The sequence below is a fragment of the Camelus dromedarius genome, chromosome 20, assembly GCF_036321535.1.
Source record: "Camelus dromedarius isolate mCamDro1 chromosome 20, mCamDro1.pat, whole genome shotgun sequence".
NCBI lineage: Eukaryota > Metazoa > Chordata > Mammalia > Artiodactyla > Camelidae > Camelus > Camelus dromedarius.
The window spans coordinates 32,073,495-32,091,738 of NC_087455.1; the positions used below are offsets into that span (position 1 = coordinate 32,073,495).

General features: G+C 46.2%; 1 protein-coding gene across 2 annotated transcripts in view; it reads right to left on the reverse strand.

The window, feature by feature from the left end:
- MATN2 (matrilin 2) overlaps positions 1 to 18,244 on the reverse strand; it is a 119,555-nt gene that overhangs the window by 7,149 nt on the left and 94,162 nt on the right. For both annotated transcript variants that reach the window (XM_031439375.2, XM_031439374.2), the window contains exons 9-13: positions 17,240 to 17,362; positions 16,889 to 17,011; positions 6,472 to 6,594; positions 5,064 to 5,186; positions 2,230 to 2,352 (exon numbers count right to left, since the gene is read on the reverse strand). In XM_031439375.2, coding sequence (XP_031295235.1) covers positions 2,230 to 2,352; positions 5,064 to 5,186; positions 6,472 to 6,594; positions 16,889 to 17,011; positions 17,240 to 17,362 — 615 coding nt within the window. The remainder of the gene's footprint in view (positions 1 to 2,229; positions 2,353 to 5,063; positions 5,187 to 6,471; positions 6,595 to 16,888; positions 17,012 to 17,239; positions 17,363 to 18,244) is intronic.

Genomic DNA, 18,244 nt, shown 5'->3' on the forward strand with positions numbered 1-18,244 from the left:
TTCGTAGCCTTTTTCTGAATCAACCGAAAAAAGAATCTCAGACAGTGTGCACGTGGCTCTCCAGCAGATTCCAGGAATATTGGAATAATTTTCCAGCAATGAATGTTTTGTCTCCTCCCCCATATGCTCTTTTATTACAGAACAAAACCAGCCTCCACACACAGAGGGGTGCAGAAGGCTTCGCCAGGAGTAGGTAGAGTGTAAGAGCTTCGGGGCGAGAGGTGCCAGACTCCGGCTTTCAGATCTAGGAAAAATGACAGCCTCCCTTGATGGCTGCTTGTTTGTAGGAAGATCACTCAGCTTTCCTTGGACATTTTCTTTTGTTAATTAAGTAATGAGACTGAAACGGAGCTGTGATTTGCTTTCAGAACTTAATTTTCACAGAGTTCCAGAGTTTCAGGGTTGGACAAGACCTTTAAAGGTCACTAGTCCAGTCTTCCCGCTGCTCACATCTTTACTGCATCCCTACCAGTGGCCATCACTCAGCCTGGGCCTGGACACCTCTCCTGATGCGGAACTCTCCACTTCACCAGTGAAGGCCCGTCTGTGGACAGCTCTGCTGTTGATGGTCACGGTAGCTAGCATTTGTCGAGCACTCAGAATGTGTCAGCAGCCGCTAAGCTCCTTTACGTACATGAGGTCAGATATTCCTCATGACGATGCTGTGAGGCATTATCCTCATATTAAATGAAGAAACTGAGACTCAAGAGAAGTTAAATAATTTCTCCAAGGTCACCCAAGTGTATGAATAGGGGGTTCAAATCCAGGTCTGTCTGACCCAAAGCTCATGATCATAACTAATTAATCACATAGATTCTCTGAGAGAAAGTGTCTTTGTCCTCGTGCTGAGCTGCAGCTTCTCCCCCATGTCCTTTCTTTCCCTGGGTGTTGAGGGGGTGTCGTATTGATAAAGGCTAAGTACGGGAGGGTATAGCTCAGTGGTAGAATGGGTACTTGGCATGCACGAGGTCCTAGGTTCAATCCCCAGTTCTGCCACTCAAAAATAAATAAATAAATAAATAAATAAATAAATAAATAAATAAATAAATAAACAAACCTAATTACCTAACTCTGCCAAAAAAAAAAAAAAAAAAAAAGGTTGAGTTGACTGTCACTTTGTTATTTGAATGGTACCTCAAGTCTTTTTTTCTACAAAGATCCCCAGTTTCTTCCTTTACTTTTCACTTGACATCGTACTGAACTTCCTCATCATGATGCTTTCTAAATCTTGTTCATCTCTATTCTCTTTTATTTTTTTCTTAAAAAAATTACATGGAACAAAGTTCAAACATTACAAAGGGTATCTATATTTACCTATACATCTATACTGAAAGGGCATGTATGTTAGAGGGAGCTTTTGCAAAATATATAAGTGGTACCAAACTATAAAAGCCATTCAGCACCATGTTTTTTTAACCTAAAATATCTTGAGGATACATCTAGAGCTGCTTCATTCCTTTTAATGGCTGTACAGTATTCCCTTGTATAGATGCACCATAATTTATTCAACCAGTATCTTATGGATAGACATTTATCTTATTTTCCATTTTTCACTGCTACCAATAATGCTGCATAGAATATCCCCATATATATATATATATAGCTTTGTCAATACATACACTCATTTGTGGGATAAACTCCTAGAAGCAGAACTGCCTTTAAAATATTGCCAAATTGCCCTCCTAAAAGTTGTACCAGTTCAGACATCTAGTGAGAAATTTATAATTGCCTATCACAATATACCTTTGCCAATATAAGGAATCATCAAACTTTCTGATCTCTGATAAGAGGTAAAAAGAATATATTGTAGCTTTAATCTCTCACTATACATTTTACCTTTTCTTTTCCTTTATGGCTTTTATGTTTCATGTCGTATTTAGAAAGTTCTCTCCTCTGAGATTGTAAAATAATTCTCTCAAGATTTTTTTTCTGCAACTGCAGCTATTGTTTTTTAAGTTTAAAAGTACAAGTCTTTTCTCCCTCATTCCAGGTATTCTTACTCAGCTAGGATCATTCTAGCCTTTTAGCTGACAGTGAACTTACTGTCAACTAAATCCACAAGTGTTTTCACAAGCGCAGTTAAGCGCTCTCTCCTCCATCCCATATCGATGCACACACATTTGTATCTATGGTAGAACCACAGGTGGGGGATTTATTTCTTGCAAATACTCCAGAAAACAATTGCTCCCAAACTAAATTAAAGCAGAAAGCCAAGTTCAAATTACTTACTTTTGCACCGTCTTCCATCCTCGGCTAGAATAAATCCCTCTGAGCATTTGCAGATGTAGGAATTGCCACGATTAACGCAAATGTGTTCACAGCCATGTTGGGTCGATTTGCAGACATCCTTCCCTGAGGGAGACGTAGGAAGTTAAGCAACCCCGTCAGTGTAGAAACGAGCTGGACTGAACAGTCACGTTAGGACACATCACAGAAGTAATCCATTTAAAGAAAAAACACCTCTGTTCAAACTTCCTAGCATCCCCCCTTTTGGTCTAATACTCAGAACAGGGCATGGTAAAGGGAGTCTGCCAGACAGCTCTAGTTCCCACGAACCTGAATGGGAAGATGATGGGTGGATCGGGTGTCCTCAACTGATTATTAATTTTTAGAACTGCTTGATGTGCTTTGGGTTTTGATTTCCCCAAGATACTGCTTTTCCCCCAGAGACGTCCCAACACACCAGCTTTAATTGTCTAATGAACATTTCTCGTGTGTGAGGTACTTTCAACTCTTCAAAGTAGCCACAGCCCTTTAATCTTCACAACATCCTGTGGAAAGAGCAGGGCAGGGATAATTGTACCCAAAGTATAAATGAAGAAACTCGGGAAGTTTCAGTGCGCTGCCCAAGGTCATAGAGCCAGGAGATGACCCAGCCGAGGCAGCGTGTTTCCTGAGTGCTCCTCCACGGCAGGAAAACGTGTGGTCCTCTGGTTCTTTCCTGTCATTAGCTTCCTAAAAGGAGACGCTTCTGACAAAATTGGCATCAGTGACTACAGATCCTTCTGGAAGTGGGAACAGTGGGATTTGATTTAGTGATCGAATTCCAGAGGGAGAAGTTATACCTTGGTACAACAGCTCAATTTATTGAGCAAAAAGTATGGTGAATGAAGCAATGGTGCATGTGTGTACACCCCCGCTTACAGAAGCAGAAGCATGAACAGATGGCTCAGGCAGACAGGATGGGCAGAACTGCAGCCATGGTCTCCGCAGAAGGACACCACAGTATGAAGGCAAAACACAGGATCGTGCAGGGAGCCCTGTGGAGTTGGGCCAGGGTCCCATGGGCATCCCAGGAGTCAGTTTTTCAAACAGAACTTCTTGCTAATGGTAGGAGCCCCTCTTCCTGGTGGACGAATGAGCTGTGAGTTCTCTCCAACCCCGCTGTGTTGGCCTGAGGAGGTCGCCAGTTACCTCAGGAACCTGCGAGGAAATCCCCCAAAATCAACCTCAACAGCAAATGAATTTATTTTGCCTTAAAAAAAGGGCCATCCTGCCTCCTGGACCAGAGCATCACAAAAGGAAGTAGACAGGGTCAAAACCCCCAAAAGTAGGGATTAACAGCTCATCCCCCCCGCCCCCTGCCCAAGTAGGGACTCACAGCTCAGAACCACAGTGGAGGGGAATCCCGACCCTGTGCTTGTTCACTGTCCACCTCACTGAGCTCGGGTGTCCCCGTCCCTTCCTTTGGGAGCCGTGACAGTTCATTTCATGTGTCACCTTGGCTAGGCTGTAGTCTCCAGTTGTTTGGTCAAACACCAGTCTAGATCTTGCTGTGAAGCTATTTTTTTAGAAGAGATTAACATTTAAATCAGAAGACTTTGAAAGCAGATTATCTTCTATAACGTGGGTGGGCCTTATCTTGAAGGCTGTCAGAGGAAAAAGACTGAATTCCTCCGGCGAAGAGGGAATTCTGCTTCCAGACTGCCTGTTTGTTTTGTTTTGCTTTAAATTAATTAATTAATTAATTATTTTGAAATTGAAGTATAGTTAATTTACAATGTTGTGTTAGTTTCTGGTATATATATATAGTGATTCAGTCATATATTAAAAAGAAAAAAATATATATATACACTCTTTCAGATTCTTTTTCATTATAGGTTATTATAAAATATTGAATATAGTTCTCTGTTGTTTATTTTATATGTAATAGTATCTGCAAATCCCAACCTAAATATCCACAAACAGATGAGTGGATAAAGAAGATGTGGTGTATACATATACAATGGAATATTACTCAGGCATAAAAAAGAATGAAATAATACCATTTGCAGCAAATGGATGGACCTAGAGATTATCATATTAAATAAATTGGATAGAGAAAGAAAAATATCATATGATATCATTTATATGTGGAGTTTAAAAAAATAACAGAAATGAACTTATTTACAAACCAGATTGCCTTTGGATTAGAGCTGCAACATCAGTTCTTCCCTGGGTAGCCAGACTGCCAGGCTGCCCTGCAGATTCTCTACCTACCTATCTACACACACACACACACACACACATACAAACACATATACATTTTATTGGTTCTGTTTCTCTGGAGAACCCTAAGACACCTTCCACGTAAACTCTCAATCTATTCTGAGTGACCTGCAGAAGCAAATGATAGAGAGAATGGATATAAAGACCCACGGAAAATCCCTCTGGCCTTTCTCCCACCTTCTGCCCTTACTTATAAGGTTTTCCAAGAAGAAACAGCACAATAATTATCCTCTGATCTTCACAGTGATTGCTGGCAGAGATTATAACCCCATCCAACGACCAGCCAGACACTGTGCTAAGCTCTAGGCACCCACACAAGTCCTGCGGAAAGGGCCTACAGCTGGGAGGAAGTGAAAAGCAGCACAGAGCCTAACAACCCAGGACTTGACTGAGAAAGTCCTAAAGAACTTAACATCTATTGTCCTGATCACTTGCACAACACTTTCAGAGCACCCAGAGCAGGAACTCATAATAGTGACACTGAAATAAAGGAAGACTTTCAATATCAAGTGAAATTCTATAACTGTCCAAGTTCAGCAGCCATAAAAGTCTACCTCTACCGTGAAGCCACTTACTTCTGCAGTGCTTCCCATCCTCGGCGAGGCGGAATCCCTCCAAACACTTGCAGATGTATGATTTGTCACTGTTCACACAAATGTGTTCACAGCCATGGTCTACTGCTTGGCAGACATCTCTCTCTGAGGACAACAGAGCAAGTTAAAATCATTTCACCAGTGTAAAATCTCCCTGGGCTTCACCTGGGAGGATCCAACCATCTCAGCCACCTGAGCTCAGTGATCCATGGGGTAGGGGGGAGGCAGACTTGGGGGGGGGAGTTCAGCAGCTCTAATTTGGGCTAACTCTCCAAACTTCCTCACTGTCATCACCACCATCATTCACCAGCACCTACTTCAGTGTCTCATAAAAATGCAATCCATCATCTGCTTTCTGCAGAGGCGTCTTGTGATCTCAGAAAGGAAGCACTGCTGGTATGATTACTTAGGAGATTAAACTTCAATTTAGATTAGTGGCACTGAAGTCTAATTTTGCCTTTTGCCCTGACATATGACATTGGAGAATCACTGAGCCTCTTCGAGCCTTACCATTCCTTTCTAAAAATAGAGAGTAATAATTCCAGTTACCCATCTTGTCTTCAAATGTGTCGATACAAGTTGCTCTTTGTAAAGTGCTTGGAGAAGCCTGAGAAAAAGATGACTGATAGGGGTGGAAATCATTTGCTCACGATTACACAGTCCCCTCTGATGATACAGAGACGTGTTTTGGTCCCATCTACAAGGCCTTGCTTTCTTTTTTTTTTTTTGGCCTTGCTTTCTGAGATATAAGAATGGCCTCACCATAAAGTGGTCTCTAAGCGGGATTTGTGCCACCAGAAACAATAATGACAACAGTATTAAAGACAAAGAAACAGAGGCTCCGAGAAGTTAAGGAACTTGCCCAGAGAATAAATGGCAGAGCTGGAAGCTGACAGAATCCTGGATTTCAGACTGGGTATCTTTCCATGAGAGCACACTGCCAACCCTCTCTTCCTTGCCACAGGGCAAAAATGAGTGCCTTTAGTTGTAGCTCTGACATTGATTCTTAATTTGTCCATTTGTTTCCTTTATTAAAAAGGAACTTTATTTTTTTTAGGACAGTTTTTTAGATCTGCAGAAAAACTGAAGATAGTATAGAGTTCCCATAAACCCCACACCCAGTTTACACTATTATTAACATCTCACATGCATGCGATACATTTATTACAATTAATGGACCAGTACTGATACAGTACTATCAACCAAAGTGCTTAGTTTATTTACATTTCCTTAGTTTTCACCTGATGTCAGTTTTTCTGATCCAGGATCCCACATTACATTTAGTGGTCTTGTGGTTTTTGACAGTAACTGATTTACACAGAGATCAGGGTGGTAGATTTCATGCAGAAGTCAGACATAGTAATGTGAGCCAACTCCAGTAAAAACTTACTTCTGCAGGTTTTCCCATCTCCACGGAGTATATATCCTTCAAAGCATCGGCACACAAAAGAGTCTCTGCTGCTTACACACAAATGCTCACAACCATGGTTCCCCAAAGCACAAGGGTCCAATTCTGAGAATCCAATTGGAATTAGAGAAACAGAAAAAAATGATTCATACATTAGTGATTTATTCAATCTTCTAAGATATTTCAGGCACCTTAGTTGAAAGCCGTACTTCATCCCACAGGGCACATTTCAAAATAGGAAGCATGTCTATGAGCAAAAATTCTTAATATATAGAGAGCACATGAAATAAAACAATATGATCATCTCCATAGGAAAAATGAAGAAAAAGACATGAAAAGACAATTCACAAAAGAAGAGATATAAATGGCTTATAAATATTAGAAAATATTCCACTTCATTGGTTATCATATAACTGTCATGTCAACTTATCTATGTATCTGCTTATGCATTCATGCATGTGTCCCACTTAGGTCCTCCATCCGTTCGTTCATTCAGTCATGGAATATTTCATGAGTGCCTTCTCTCCAAGTTAGGCACCCTTGTAGGCTCTGGGGATGTGACAATGAATAAAACCAAGTTTTTGCTTTTGTGAAGCTTACACGTGGCAGCAGGAGTGGGACGAAAGAGGGGGAAAGACAAAAGACAGACAAATATGTAAGTCAGATGGGGAAGGTGCTATGCAGAAAAGCAGGATAAGGGGATGGAGAGTGCCCGCTGGCTTGGGGCACGGGGAAGGCTGCTTATTCTTTCACGCTGTAGTCAGAGAAGGTGAGCAGAGCCCTGAAGAAAGAGAGTACGTGGTATCTGGAAAGAACAGCACCCCCCAGGAAGAAAAGCATCTGCAAGTGGCAGTGGTAGGAGTAACTTGGCACATTTCAGGAAAGGCAAGGAGACCAGGGGGACCAGGCAGGGGATGAGCAGGCACAGACCGCGTGGGATCCAAGGGCAGTGGTCGCATGTGAGTGAGAAGGAGCCGCTGGAGGGTTTTGAGCAGTGGAGTGACACGAACTGACTTTATTGTAAAAAGACCACTGTGTACAGAATGGGGTGCAGGTAAGGCTGATGCGTGGGGAGCAGAAAGAAACCTATTGCACTAATCCTGGTGGCCCATACAGGCTGGTGAGAAGGGTCAGATTATAGCTATATTTTGAAGGTAGAGCATACAAGCTTTGCTGATGGGTTGATATAAAGAGTTCATCTTCACACGGATATAACAGAAGAGTCATGGATGACCCTGAGGTTACGGGACTGAGCAACTGAAAAATGAACTGCATTGCCACCCATACGTGTAGGACAGCTTCTGTGGGAGCATGTTTATGAACTTGTGAAAACCAGGCAGATATTTTAAAAACCTGATACTGAGGACAGGTGGAAAGTGACTTTTTATAAGAACCAAACATAATTCTGAGAGTCACCTCAATCATTTTAGATTGAGTAGAATTTCTACAATGGACATGCTTTGAGGGTATTAAATAAATGCTCCAAAGCACATAATCACTTTTATGGTCAGGCACAGACCATATACTTTTATCTAAGATATTTTTGCAGGTTTTTTTTTTTTTTTTTTTTGAAGGGAGTCCTGGGAACCACTCTATGGGTTAATTAAAGCAGCTGTTGTTATTCTCATTTACCCACCAGGGAAACTACAGTTTGGGAAAACTAATGTCTTGCCAACATCAATTGCTAATAAGTGACAGCACCAGATTAAAAATGTAATCTTCTGATAATAAATCCCATGCTTTCCCCAACCACACTACGTTGCTCTATTCTAAAGTAAGCTTTCAAACATGAAGGGAATTTTGCTCGTCTTCGTTTGGGCAGAAGCACTGCCAAAATCTTTGAACAACGGGAAAGTGTTACATTAACTAAAATTATAACTGCAGAAGACAGTCAAAGCAGGGCTGGACACTCCTCTTTACTCTGAATATGACTTACTTCTCTGGGCACAACCTAGACTCATTATTAATGCAGAACATTTCCCGACGGCTTGGGGTAATTCCTCTCGTAGTGCTGAGTGGAAATACAATTGAGTGATCCATAATAGAGACAGCTGGCTGGCTGTGGAGGTGAGCGTTTTTTTCCTCACCATGCATTTATATTAAGGATACTGCATTTTCCAGCATAATAAAATAGCTATATAGCTTTCAGGCCAGCCTCGTCAAGCCATCATCCAGACAGACCCTCCCCTGGCCCCCAATCATCCCTTCTTTTGGGGGCTTCCCCAATGCCCTGTCCTGTCCCTTTAGATCCATCTCAGACTGTCATTTGGAAGAGTGGGCGAGTCTTCCCGCACAGACCCTGCAAGGCCACTGGCCCCCAGGCTTTCCCGAGCTGAGCCTTGATGGTCTGAGTCTGTACCTGGCAGACAGGCACCGCTTTCCTTTATCAGGGGCCTGCTGAGCCTGAAGCCACTGTTCACAGGGGGGCATCTTCACCCTTGGCTGCAGACTATCCCAGGGGTTCCCAGCCCTGCTTCTGAGCTCTCCTGGGCTTTTTGCATGATTTAAAAGCAGGTAGAGAGTTAGGGTTTTTAACCTTACCCCTCCTTACCCTCTCAGAGCATCTCATCAAGAGAGAGTAGGACAGTGGTGAGTTCTCAACCTCTGAGCATCAGTCACCTGCAAGATTATTTTAGAGGCAAATTCAGGTCCATGATTCAAAATTCAAACAAATTAAGGGCAGATTTCCCCGATGGAGGGCGATCTGGCAATATCTACCAAAATTACAAAATGTACCTTTGACCCAGCAACTTCACTGCTGGAATTCTCTCCTGCAGATACCCTGGCACCATATGAAGGGATATACTTCCAAGTTATTCATGGCAGCATTGTTTATAATAATGAAAAGTGGGAAGCAACCCAAGTGCCCACAGCTGGTCATGAGACAAACTGAAAATATTCTACACGATGAGACATTAAACAGCTATAAAAAGAATGATGTTGGGAGGGCATAGCTCAGTGGTAAAGCACATGCTTAGCATGCACAGGGTTCTGGATTCAATCCCCAGTACCTCCATTAAAACAAACAAACAAACAAAAAGAATGAGGAAGTTCTCTATGTGATGATGATTTGAAGAAATCTCCAATAAATATCATTGAGAGAAGGGGAAAAAAGGCAGAGAATGGGGCATACAGTATACCATTTTGTGTGTGTGTGTAAGGAAAGGGAAAAATAAAAATAGATATCTGTATTGGCTTTTATTCACATAAAGAAACACAAAGGATAAATAATACAGTAATAAAAATTGAATATTGGCTATCTGTTGCTATGAACAAGCTACTCCCAAACTTGGCAGCTTAAAGCAACATTCATTATCTCACACAGTTCCTGAGGGCCTGGACTCCGGGAGTGGCTTAGCTGGGAGGTTCTGGCTCAGGCTCAGGGTCTCTCTTGTGGCTGTGGTCAAGCTGTCCACTAAGGCTGCACTGATGTCAACGCTCAGCTGGAGCTGGAGGATCTGCTTCCGAGCTCACTCGTGTATGTATTGGCCTCCATTTCTCACTGGCTGTGGGCCGAAGGCTTCAGATCCTCACCATGTGGGCCTCTCCACAGGGCTGCTCCCAACATGGCTTCCCCCAGACTGAGTGATTCAAGAAGTGAGACAGAGTTCTCAAGAAGGCAGCCACAGTGTCTTTTATAACTTACTTGGAGACGTGACACACAATTGTGATTTCTATATGCTATTGGTCATAGAGCCCAACAGCGAAGGAGGGAAGGCATGTGTGTGAATTCAGGAGCTGGGGATCACCAGGGGCCATCCCGGAGGCTGCCTGCCACCAGTTACTGATGGGAGGTGGAGGGAGGCAATAGGGTGGAAGGGCTCGGGTAGGAGCCTAACTTCTTAACATATGTCTTTTTATATTGTTTTTATTTTAAAACCATATAAACCTTTCACCCATTCTAAAAATAAAATAAAATTTAATCAACAACAAAAATCTTATAAAAATACAATTCTCTCTCTTTGATACCCTACATCATTATTTTTAAAGGCTGCACCATAATTCATTTAACCAGTTTCTTACTGGAAGGACACTTAGGTCGTTCCCAGTCTTTGCCGTTACAAACATCATTGCAATGGGTATTCATGCCAATAGTTCTGCATACAAGGTGGATGCATATCTGAAAGAGAAACACCTAGAAGTGGAATTGCCTACTTAAAGGGTATGAACATTTACAAGTGGATACATGTTTTCAAACTGTCCTCCAAGGAGGTTCCACCAATCAATGTAAGAGTCTCTGTTTCAGGGCTCTAAGGTGCTGCCTGGGCTTTTGGATGGTTTAAAAGCCCCACAGATGATTCCAATAAACCACCAGGGGTGAGATGCTGGCAGTGGACCCAGAACTTTTGTTCAGAGACCTTTCCAAGTGTCCGGGTTATTCTGCACCCCCACCATCATGAACCCAACGCCATCATCTTTCTCTTGGGCCGTTGCAACACTTACTAACTGCGTCTCCACACACCTGTTTCCACTCCCTTCTCCCCGACTTTGCCTGAGTCCTTTTTACAAAATGTGGCTCTGCTCACATCACTCCCTCCCTCTGCCTGAGACCCTTTAGTGCTTCCTGAGAGTCTGTGGATGGCACACAGAATTGCTGGTGAGGCTTGCAGGACCTACCCTGCAGCCTCATCTCAGCCACGCTCCCCGGGCTGAGAACTTTCTTTTAGTACCTCATACCTCACTACCAAGCCAGGAGCCTCCCTGCACAAGACTCTGCACAGCCATTCCTCTCCTCTCCTTCCTCCTCCACCTCTTCCAGATGTCTCCCTGGACATGAGTGTCCGCTGTGCTGCGGGCAGAGGGGCAATTAGATCACAGATCTATCACCTCCATGTCCCCTGGTCCAGCTGCACGTCCAGTGGTCATCCTAGTTCAGCAGAGTCTGCTCAGATAGGCTGGGAGATTCTTGGGAGACAAAGTAAAGTAGTTTTCTCAAGGGAGGCCTGGCCTCCAAAAAGTTTAAAGTAACTCTAAATACTGCAGGTGATCTGTCCCAGCGGCTTCTCCAGGCTCACCTCTCTCCAGCCTGCCTCTTGCACTCAGCACTCAGTACTCAGCACTCGGTATAGTCAGCTTCCTTCAATTCATTCTCTGGACCCTGGTTTACATGTGCTGTTTCCTAAGCCTGGAAAGACTGCCCCGCTCTGTCTTACTCCATTCGAGCTACTGTAACAAAATACCACAGACCAGTGGCTTATGAACAACAGAAATGTATTGCTCACGGTTCTGGAGGCTGGAAGTCTGAGACAAGGGTGCCAGCGTGGTTGGGTGAGAGCCCTCTTCAGGGTCACAGACTTCCTGTATGCTCACACGGGAAAGTAGCTGGAGAGCTCTGTGGGCACAAGTCCCATTCGCAAAGGCCCCACCCTCACGACCTAATCACCTCCCAAAGGCCCCTCCTCCTAACACCGTCACCTTTGGGGGTTAGACTTTCAACATGTGAATTTGTGGGGTACACAAACTTTCACTCCATAACACCCTCCCTCGCTGGCTAGCTCCCTCCATCCATGTCCAGGTGTCACATCAAACATCTCTTTCTCGGGAGACCTTCTTAAGTCTAAGTGAGGGTCTGCCTGCCGCATTCCCCTGTGACACCTCTTGTTCCCACATCTTGACTCTTGTCACATGGAACGGATGATAAATCCTTAATGTCCTTCCCTGAGAAGCTTTAAACTCTGTCAGGGCAGAAACTGAACCTGCATCAACCCCAGGGATGCCCAGTACCCAGCACAATATGACCAGCACAATGCAGGTACATGGTAAATACCTGCGGAGACTGAGAATCCATGAATCAAAAGCTTAAGGAAGTACTTAGGCTCAAATCCAGAGATGAGAGTGAGGACAGACTTCTCTCTGGGAGTCAGCACTCAAGGAAATGGATAAGAAGACTTAGGAGAAATCTCAGGATGCAGGAAGAAAACATTTTCCCTCTAAAAGAAGGGTCTTTTTTTTTTTAAACACATAAGGAGGGGGGTCTACATGTTAGTGAAACCCTCATCGTGAATGGGGTCTGTGATTTGTGATCAAGATGCTCAGAAGTTTCAGGATGCAGCACAGGTTTCTAGGCCCAGGTCTAACAGCCCCCCTGTGCTCCTCACGTCTGGATTCCACATCTGGTGACTCACGCCTGTCTGTGGTGCAGAAATCATAGGGTAATGTGTTCCGAAGACTCACACCTCTGTGGCGATGACGGACAGTGATCCTGTGTCTGGGGCTCCACGGAGAAGGCTATTAAAACCAACCCCAGTCCCAGAGGGAGAAAGCCACAGTGGCCGCCTGCCAAGAGGGTGACCAAGGCCAAGAGAGAATTACACAATTCGCTGGCTTTTTTTTTTTTTTTTAAATAATAAAACTAGGAGCAGCCATTCATTTGATTATTCTGTAGACTTTTTCTCAGACCAGAAGCAGCTGAACTGAGATGTATTTTCAGAGGGCATGTCACACTGGGCAAGAGATCTCAAAATCAGGAGACCCGGGTTCCAGTCCTGACTCTGTCACTGATCCCTGGGGCCAGCTTGGGGGTACCAGTTTCCTCCCTGCGCCTGTTTCCCACAAAAGAAAGAAAGAACCCTAAGCTCTCAGTTCCGTAAAATCTCTAATGTGAACAGACAAGGGTAAAGGTCCCCTCACTCTCTGCTATGGGCTGAATCGCATCCCTCCCAACACTGGCCCCACGCCCAAATTCATAGGTTGAAGCCCTAACCCCCAGTGGGGTGGTATTTGGAGATGGGGCCCTTGGGAGGTGATCAGGGACAGGCGAGGTCATGAGGGTGGGGCCCCCTGATAGGATTAGTGCCCTTCTAAGAAGAGGCACAGAAGAGCTTACTCTCTCTCCGTCTTGGGAGGACACAGCAAGAAGGCAGCCATCTGCAAGCCAAGAGGAGGGTTCTTACCAGAATGTGACCACACTGGCACCTTGGTCTTGGACTTTCAGTCTCCAGGACTGTAAGAAAATACATTTCTGTTGTTTAAGCCACCCAGCCTATGGCATTTTGTGATGGCAGCCCGAGCAGACTAGTACACTCCTCCTCCTTGCTCAGGGTTGCTTTTGCCCTTCAGAATCAAGCAGAGAGACATCAGGTCTGAAAAGGTCTTTCTTTGGACACCCACCTCTGGTGGCCAGAGTAGGAGTATTCCCAGCTGAAATTCCCAGTGCTCTGTGCTTGTGGCTCAGATCCCCACTAGTGTCCTCCACTTGCTAGAAGAAGGTAGTCCCTGGGCTTCTGAGTCTGACTCCTCCCAAGATGGTCCATATCTGGGGTCCTGCAAGGGGAGCCGGCCTGGCCCTGGGAGCTGGGTGTCCAGGCAGCAAGGCAGGCTGCTACCTCAGCCCTCTCCTCAGTGCGGGGCAGTCTAACGGTGGGAGTTAAGACCAGAACAAGAATATCTGAGGGTTCAAGGCAATTTATAAGCCCCCAAAGCACATCAATGAATGTCTCTCCCCGTGCCACACAGTGGCCCTAAGAAAGAGGCAGAAATGATCACTCCCAGCTTACAGATGAACAACCAGCCCAAGAGGGTCAATTCCCTTGCTCGGTGTGGAAGCCCCAAGATTTAAATTCAATCTTCGGGCTCTTAATTCAGTGTTCTTTCTACTCCATCACAAATCTAGATCTGTGCACATATGGGGCCACAAGAAGTCCTAAGGGAGCCTGCCTGCAGGGGGTGGAGCAGAGCGGCTCCCAGCTGGCAAGGAGGGCAGGAAGTTCTCCATGGGGGTGATGTTGGACCTGGGCCAGGTTTCCACCAGTGGGGACGGGATAGGGAGGTTGTCCTCAGTGGAGACAGGAGGGGCTGGAGGTACAGGACCTGCTCAGAGAAGAGGAGAGCTGGCTGCCCCTGCCCCACCCCAAAGAACCAGAGGGAGCAGGGAAGACCTGGGGTGGGGCTCATGAGGTGGAGGAGGGGGGTTCTCTGACACTGCCAAATCAGAAGCTTAATTGGAAACATATTTGAGGAGACAATAGAGGGCCACTGAAGGTTACTGAGCAGGGGTGGACCCTGTGCCAGGTGCCACAGGAGAAAAGGCAAGTAGACGGCTTCTGTCCATTCACTCTCTCATTCACATCTCCTGGGGGCCAGGCCTGGAACTCAGGCTCCAAATAAGACCTGGTTTCTGACCTCCAGGAGCTCGCAGGCCAGTGGGCTGTGTGCTTCGTGTATATCCAGCCTCCACAGCCTTCCCTGGTGCTGGGATGCCCTTGTGCGAGGTCTACTCAGGGAAACTTCTAGGAGCCAGAGAGAAGAGGAGGCCTTCAGATGCAGCTTGTGGAAAAGACGCCCCCATTCCCCTCCCCACCTCACCCCCCAGCCTGCGGAACCCACTCTCCAAGGCAGGGAAGACTCCTACGAGCCATTGCAGCTTGGGGGCCAGGGGACCGAGAGGAAGGGAGGATGGGCTTCACTCAGGGGCCAGAGAGCCCAAGGGGCCTGCAGGGGTATAGGGATGAGTGTCCACTTTCTTCCAAGGCCCTGGGAACCTGGGTCTGCTCTCCATGCTTCACAGAACCTTCTGGAAAGTGAGTGAAGTGTTGTTCAGGCCACCTGCTCTCAAGGCTCTAAGGAGAGGCTGCCTTCATGAAGGGCCAAGGACATCCTGATCTGCTGAGCCAGGCCTGGCCAAACCCCAACTGGCTCCCCATCCAGAGCCCAGCAAACTTCACTAAAAAGATGCAGTCATGTCATCTGGCATAGAGCTGGGAGACATACATCCCAACCCCCAGGTAACTACGGCCACACTGGAAACACAGCCCATTATCACAGGCCAGGGTGCCAGATGGAATCATCCTGGGACAGACAGTCTTCAAGCTCAATGGGTATGTATCAGGTGGTGGGTAAAATGCATCTCTTATGTCCCACCATTGCCTGAGGAGAGGATAATTCTAACCCATCTGATCATCTCACATCTCATAGAGACACAACAGACATAAATATATACAAATCAAAATTCACTAATTGCTCTGTTGAACATTTACTCACAGGGATAATATCACTGTATCATTTGTCACACACACACATTATAAATGAGAAAACAGGCAACATTTAAAAGTGTCAATGGCCATAACCCAGATGTGTATGTTGGGAGGGAGGGAGGGGGCACGTGATCATAGAGAGGAGTAGCTTGGAAGGGTCATGAAAATTTCTTAAAAGTCCTGCAACCATTTTATACAGTCAGCTCTTGATTATCATAGTAACAAGGAGGACAAAAGAAAGGCACGAATAATCTAAGACAATGAGAATTAAACCTATTAAAAACCGTGCATCTGGCTTTGGCATGCAGTCAAATGTAGATGCAATTCGACACACCTGCCCTCTTTCTGCGCCCCCTATGCCCAGCCCCTCCCTGGGCTGGCTGTGCTGGCTGCAGCAGCAGGCTGGGAGGCAGCTGGGCAGGCGGCCACAAGCCAGCCTTAAAACTCAAAAATCTATCCCAAATGGGGAAACATTTTCTCACAGGCTGCATGGTTAGAGAGGCACACCCAGTTGGGCACTCAGCTCACCTGCCCAAGTGAACTGATGATATAAAAAGATGGATAAATTAGGTTGCAGCCACAATTGTATCAGCGATGAGGGAACTGGGCCCTAGAACCAGAAAGACCAGGAGGATGGGGAAGGGACATTATAATCCTTTTCCTCCATTTCTGATCCCGTCTCTCAACATGACTACCTTTTTAGTCTATCTTGGTGCACTCAGAAACAGGACTGCAGGGCAGAAAACAGCATTCTTGAGGGAAGAAGAGAGGGATGTCTGGGAGCTTTTTTTTTTTTTTTTTAAGTAATGAAGACAGGAATTGAGACCAGCTGCAGGGAAGTATGTACCCAGGAAACACCACTGCCAACCTCATCATCTGCTGCCAGATTATCCAGAGTGGGGGTGGGGGGAGGTTTCGCAGAAGCCTCTCCTTCCTCTCCCAGAACTGATTTTGCAGTCACATAGCCTAGAGTTTGAATCCACCACTTAGAAGCTGGTAACCTTAAGCTCTTTACTCAATCTGAGCCGCAGTTTCCTCATCAGAAGATCAGGATTCCAGGGAGTTACCAGCTCACGAGAATGCACGTGCTTAACAGACAGACGTCCGCAGGCAGTTAGGGGACCACATTATTAAGACTCGCGTGGGATGCCGGCTGGCTACACCACTTTCTGCCAGATTGGAGGTAGAGACGATAAAGCCAAGAAACAGACTCTGTCCAGCTTGAAAATGACCGCAAGGCAGACAAGAAGAGGAAAAAGCCAACTCGGGGAGTGGGAGAAGGAGCCACCAGCACAGAAATCACTGCGAGAGGTGTCTACGCACATTCGCACTCGGCCAGCGAGACCCAGGGACCGGTGGTTCTGTCCTCAGAGTCCCCCACCCATGATCACCAAGTCTAATGTGTCGCTGGACCTCAGGACACTCACTGGCACAGGTTTTCCCATCACTGCGGAGCACATGTCCCTTGGGACACTGGCAGACGAAGGATCTGTCTGTGTTGACGCAGGAGAATTCACAACCGTGGTCGCTCAGCAAGCAATAATCCACCCCTGCAAAACCGGGAGGCAGGTGAGATGTCAGCGAGGCCTCTGGATGCCGAGGATGGGAATCAAGCTACTGCTGTCCTTATCTCCACCCCCGACCTCACACCCCTGCCCTGGAAAGGCAGCAGTCCCCAGTGGACAGCCCCACGATCTTCCCGGAGCAAAGGGCAGTGGTCACATTTCCCACACTTGGTGCAAACCTTTTCCCTGTAAGGGAAGCATGAAGGGACTCACGGGAGCAGGTCTTGAGGTCCTCGTTGATGAGGAAGCCTTCCGAGCACTGGCACAGGAAGGACTCCTCCGTGTTCAGACACAGCTGCTCACAGCCGTGGTCCTGCTCCGCACAGTGGTCCACCCCTGCGTCAATCACACGAGATCAAAATCATAAAGTTACCCACGGGGGCAATGCCCACCAGCAAGGGGGGATTAAAACACAAAAACCTCCCAGGGAGCCCCTGCAGGGCTACTTTATTTCATTGGTGTCAAAAAGAGCTACATGGAAGATTTTGTTCTACCCTGTGCCACTGGCCTCGTTTATTTGGAAAATCAGCCTTGTTTGTTTGTTTTGCTTTGAAGAGTAATGTGCATACAACTCCTGTCCTCTGTGGTAGAGACAGCAGCCCTCTCGGCCAGGGACTGGGCACGCATCACCTGCAATCCTGGGGCAACGCTGAGAGCAGGTACCATCCCCATCTCACCGAGAGGAGAGCCAGGCTCAGCAAGGTCAAGTCGCTGGCCCAAAGCGGCACAGCTGACAGAGCGGTGCCTCAGGATGAGGGCTCCGCACCAAACCACTTGGGCTCAAATCCCACCGCCACCACTTCCCAGCCGTCAGATGCTGGGCAGTCATCTGGCCTCTCTGCCACCATATCATGACTTGAGAAACAGCGATGAGGACTGCTTTCTTAGAGGATCGTGGTGAGAAGTCGAGGAGTTGATTTGTCTAAAGCCCTTGAACAGTAGCTTACTAGGATTAAGTATATTGCTGGGAAAGAATTAATTGTGTAGTTTCGTTATATCTGAAAATGAAAAAGGAGAAGCGCTGTTATCCCCCATAAACAGGACACCCGGATTCAGAAAGCAAACCAAAGCCAAGGCCTGCCTGTGTGGCCGATCCTGGCACCCGAGCCTGCACAGCTGGCCTGCTAGGGTAACAGACACACAGCTGTGGTGAACGGCTCCCACAAGACAGCCCTGCAGGCTGCCTCCCAGATTTCCTTGATGGCAAAAATGCACACC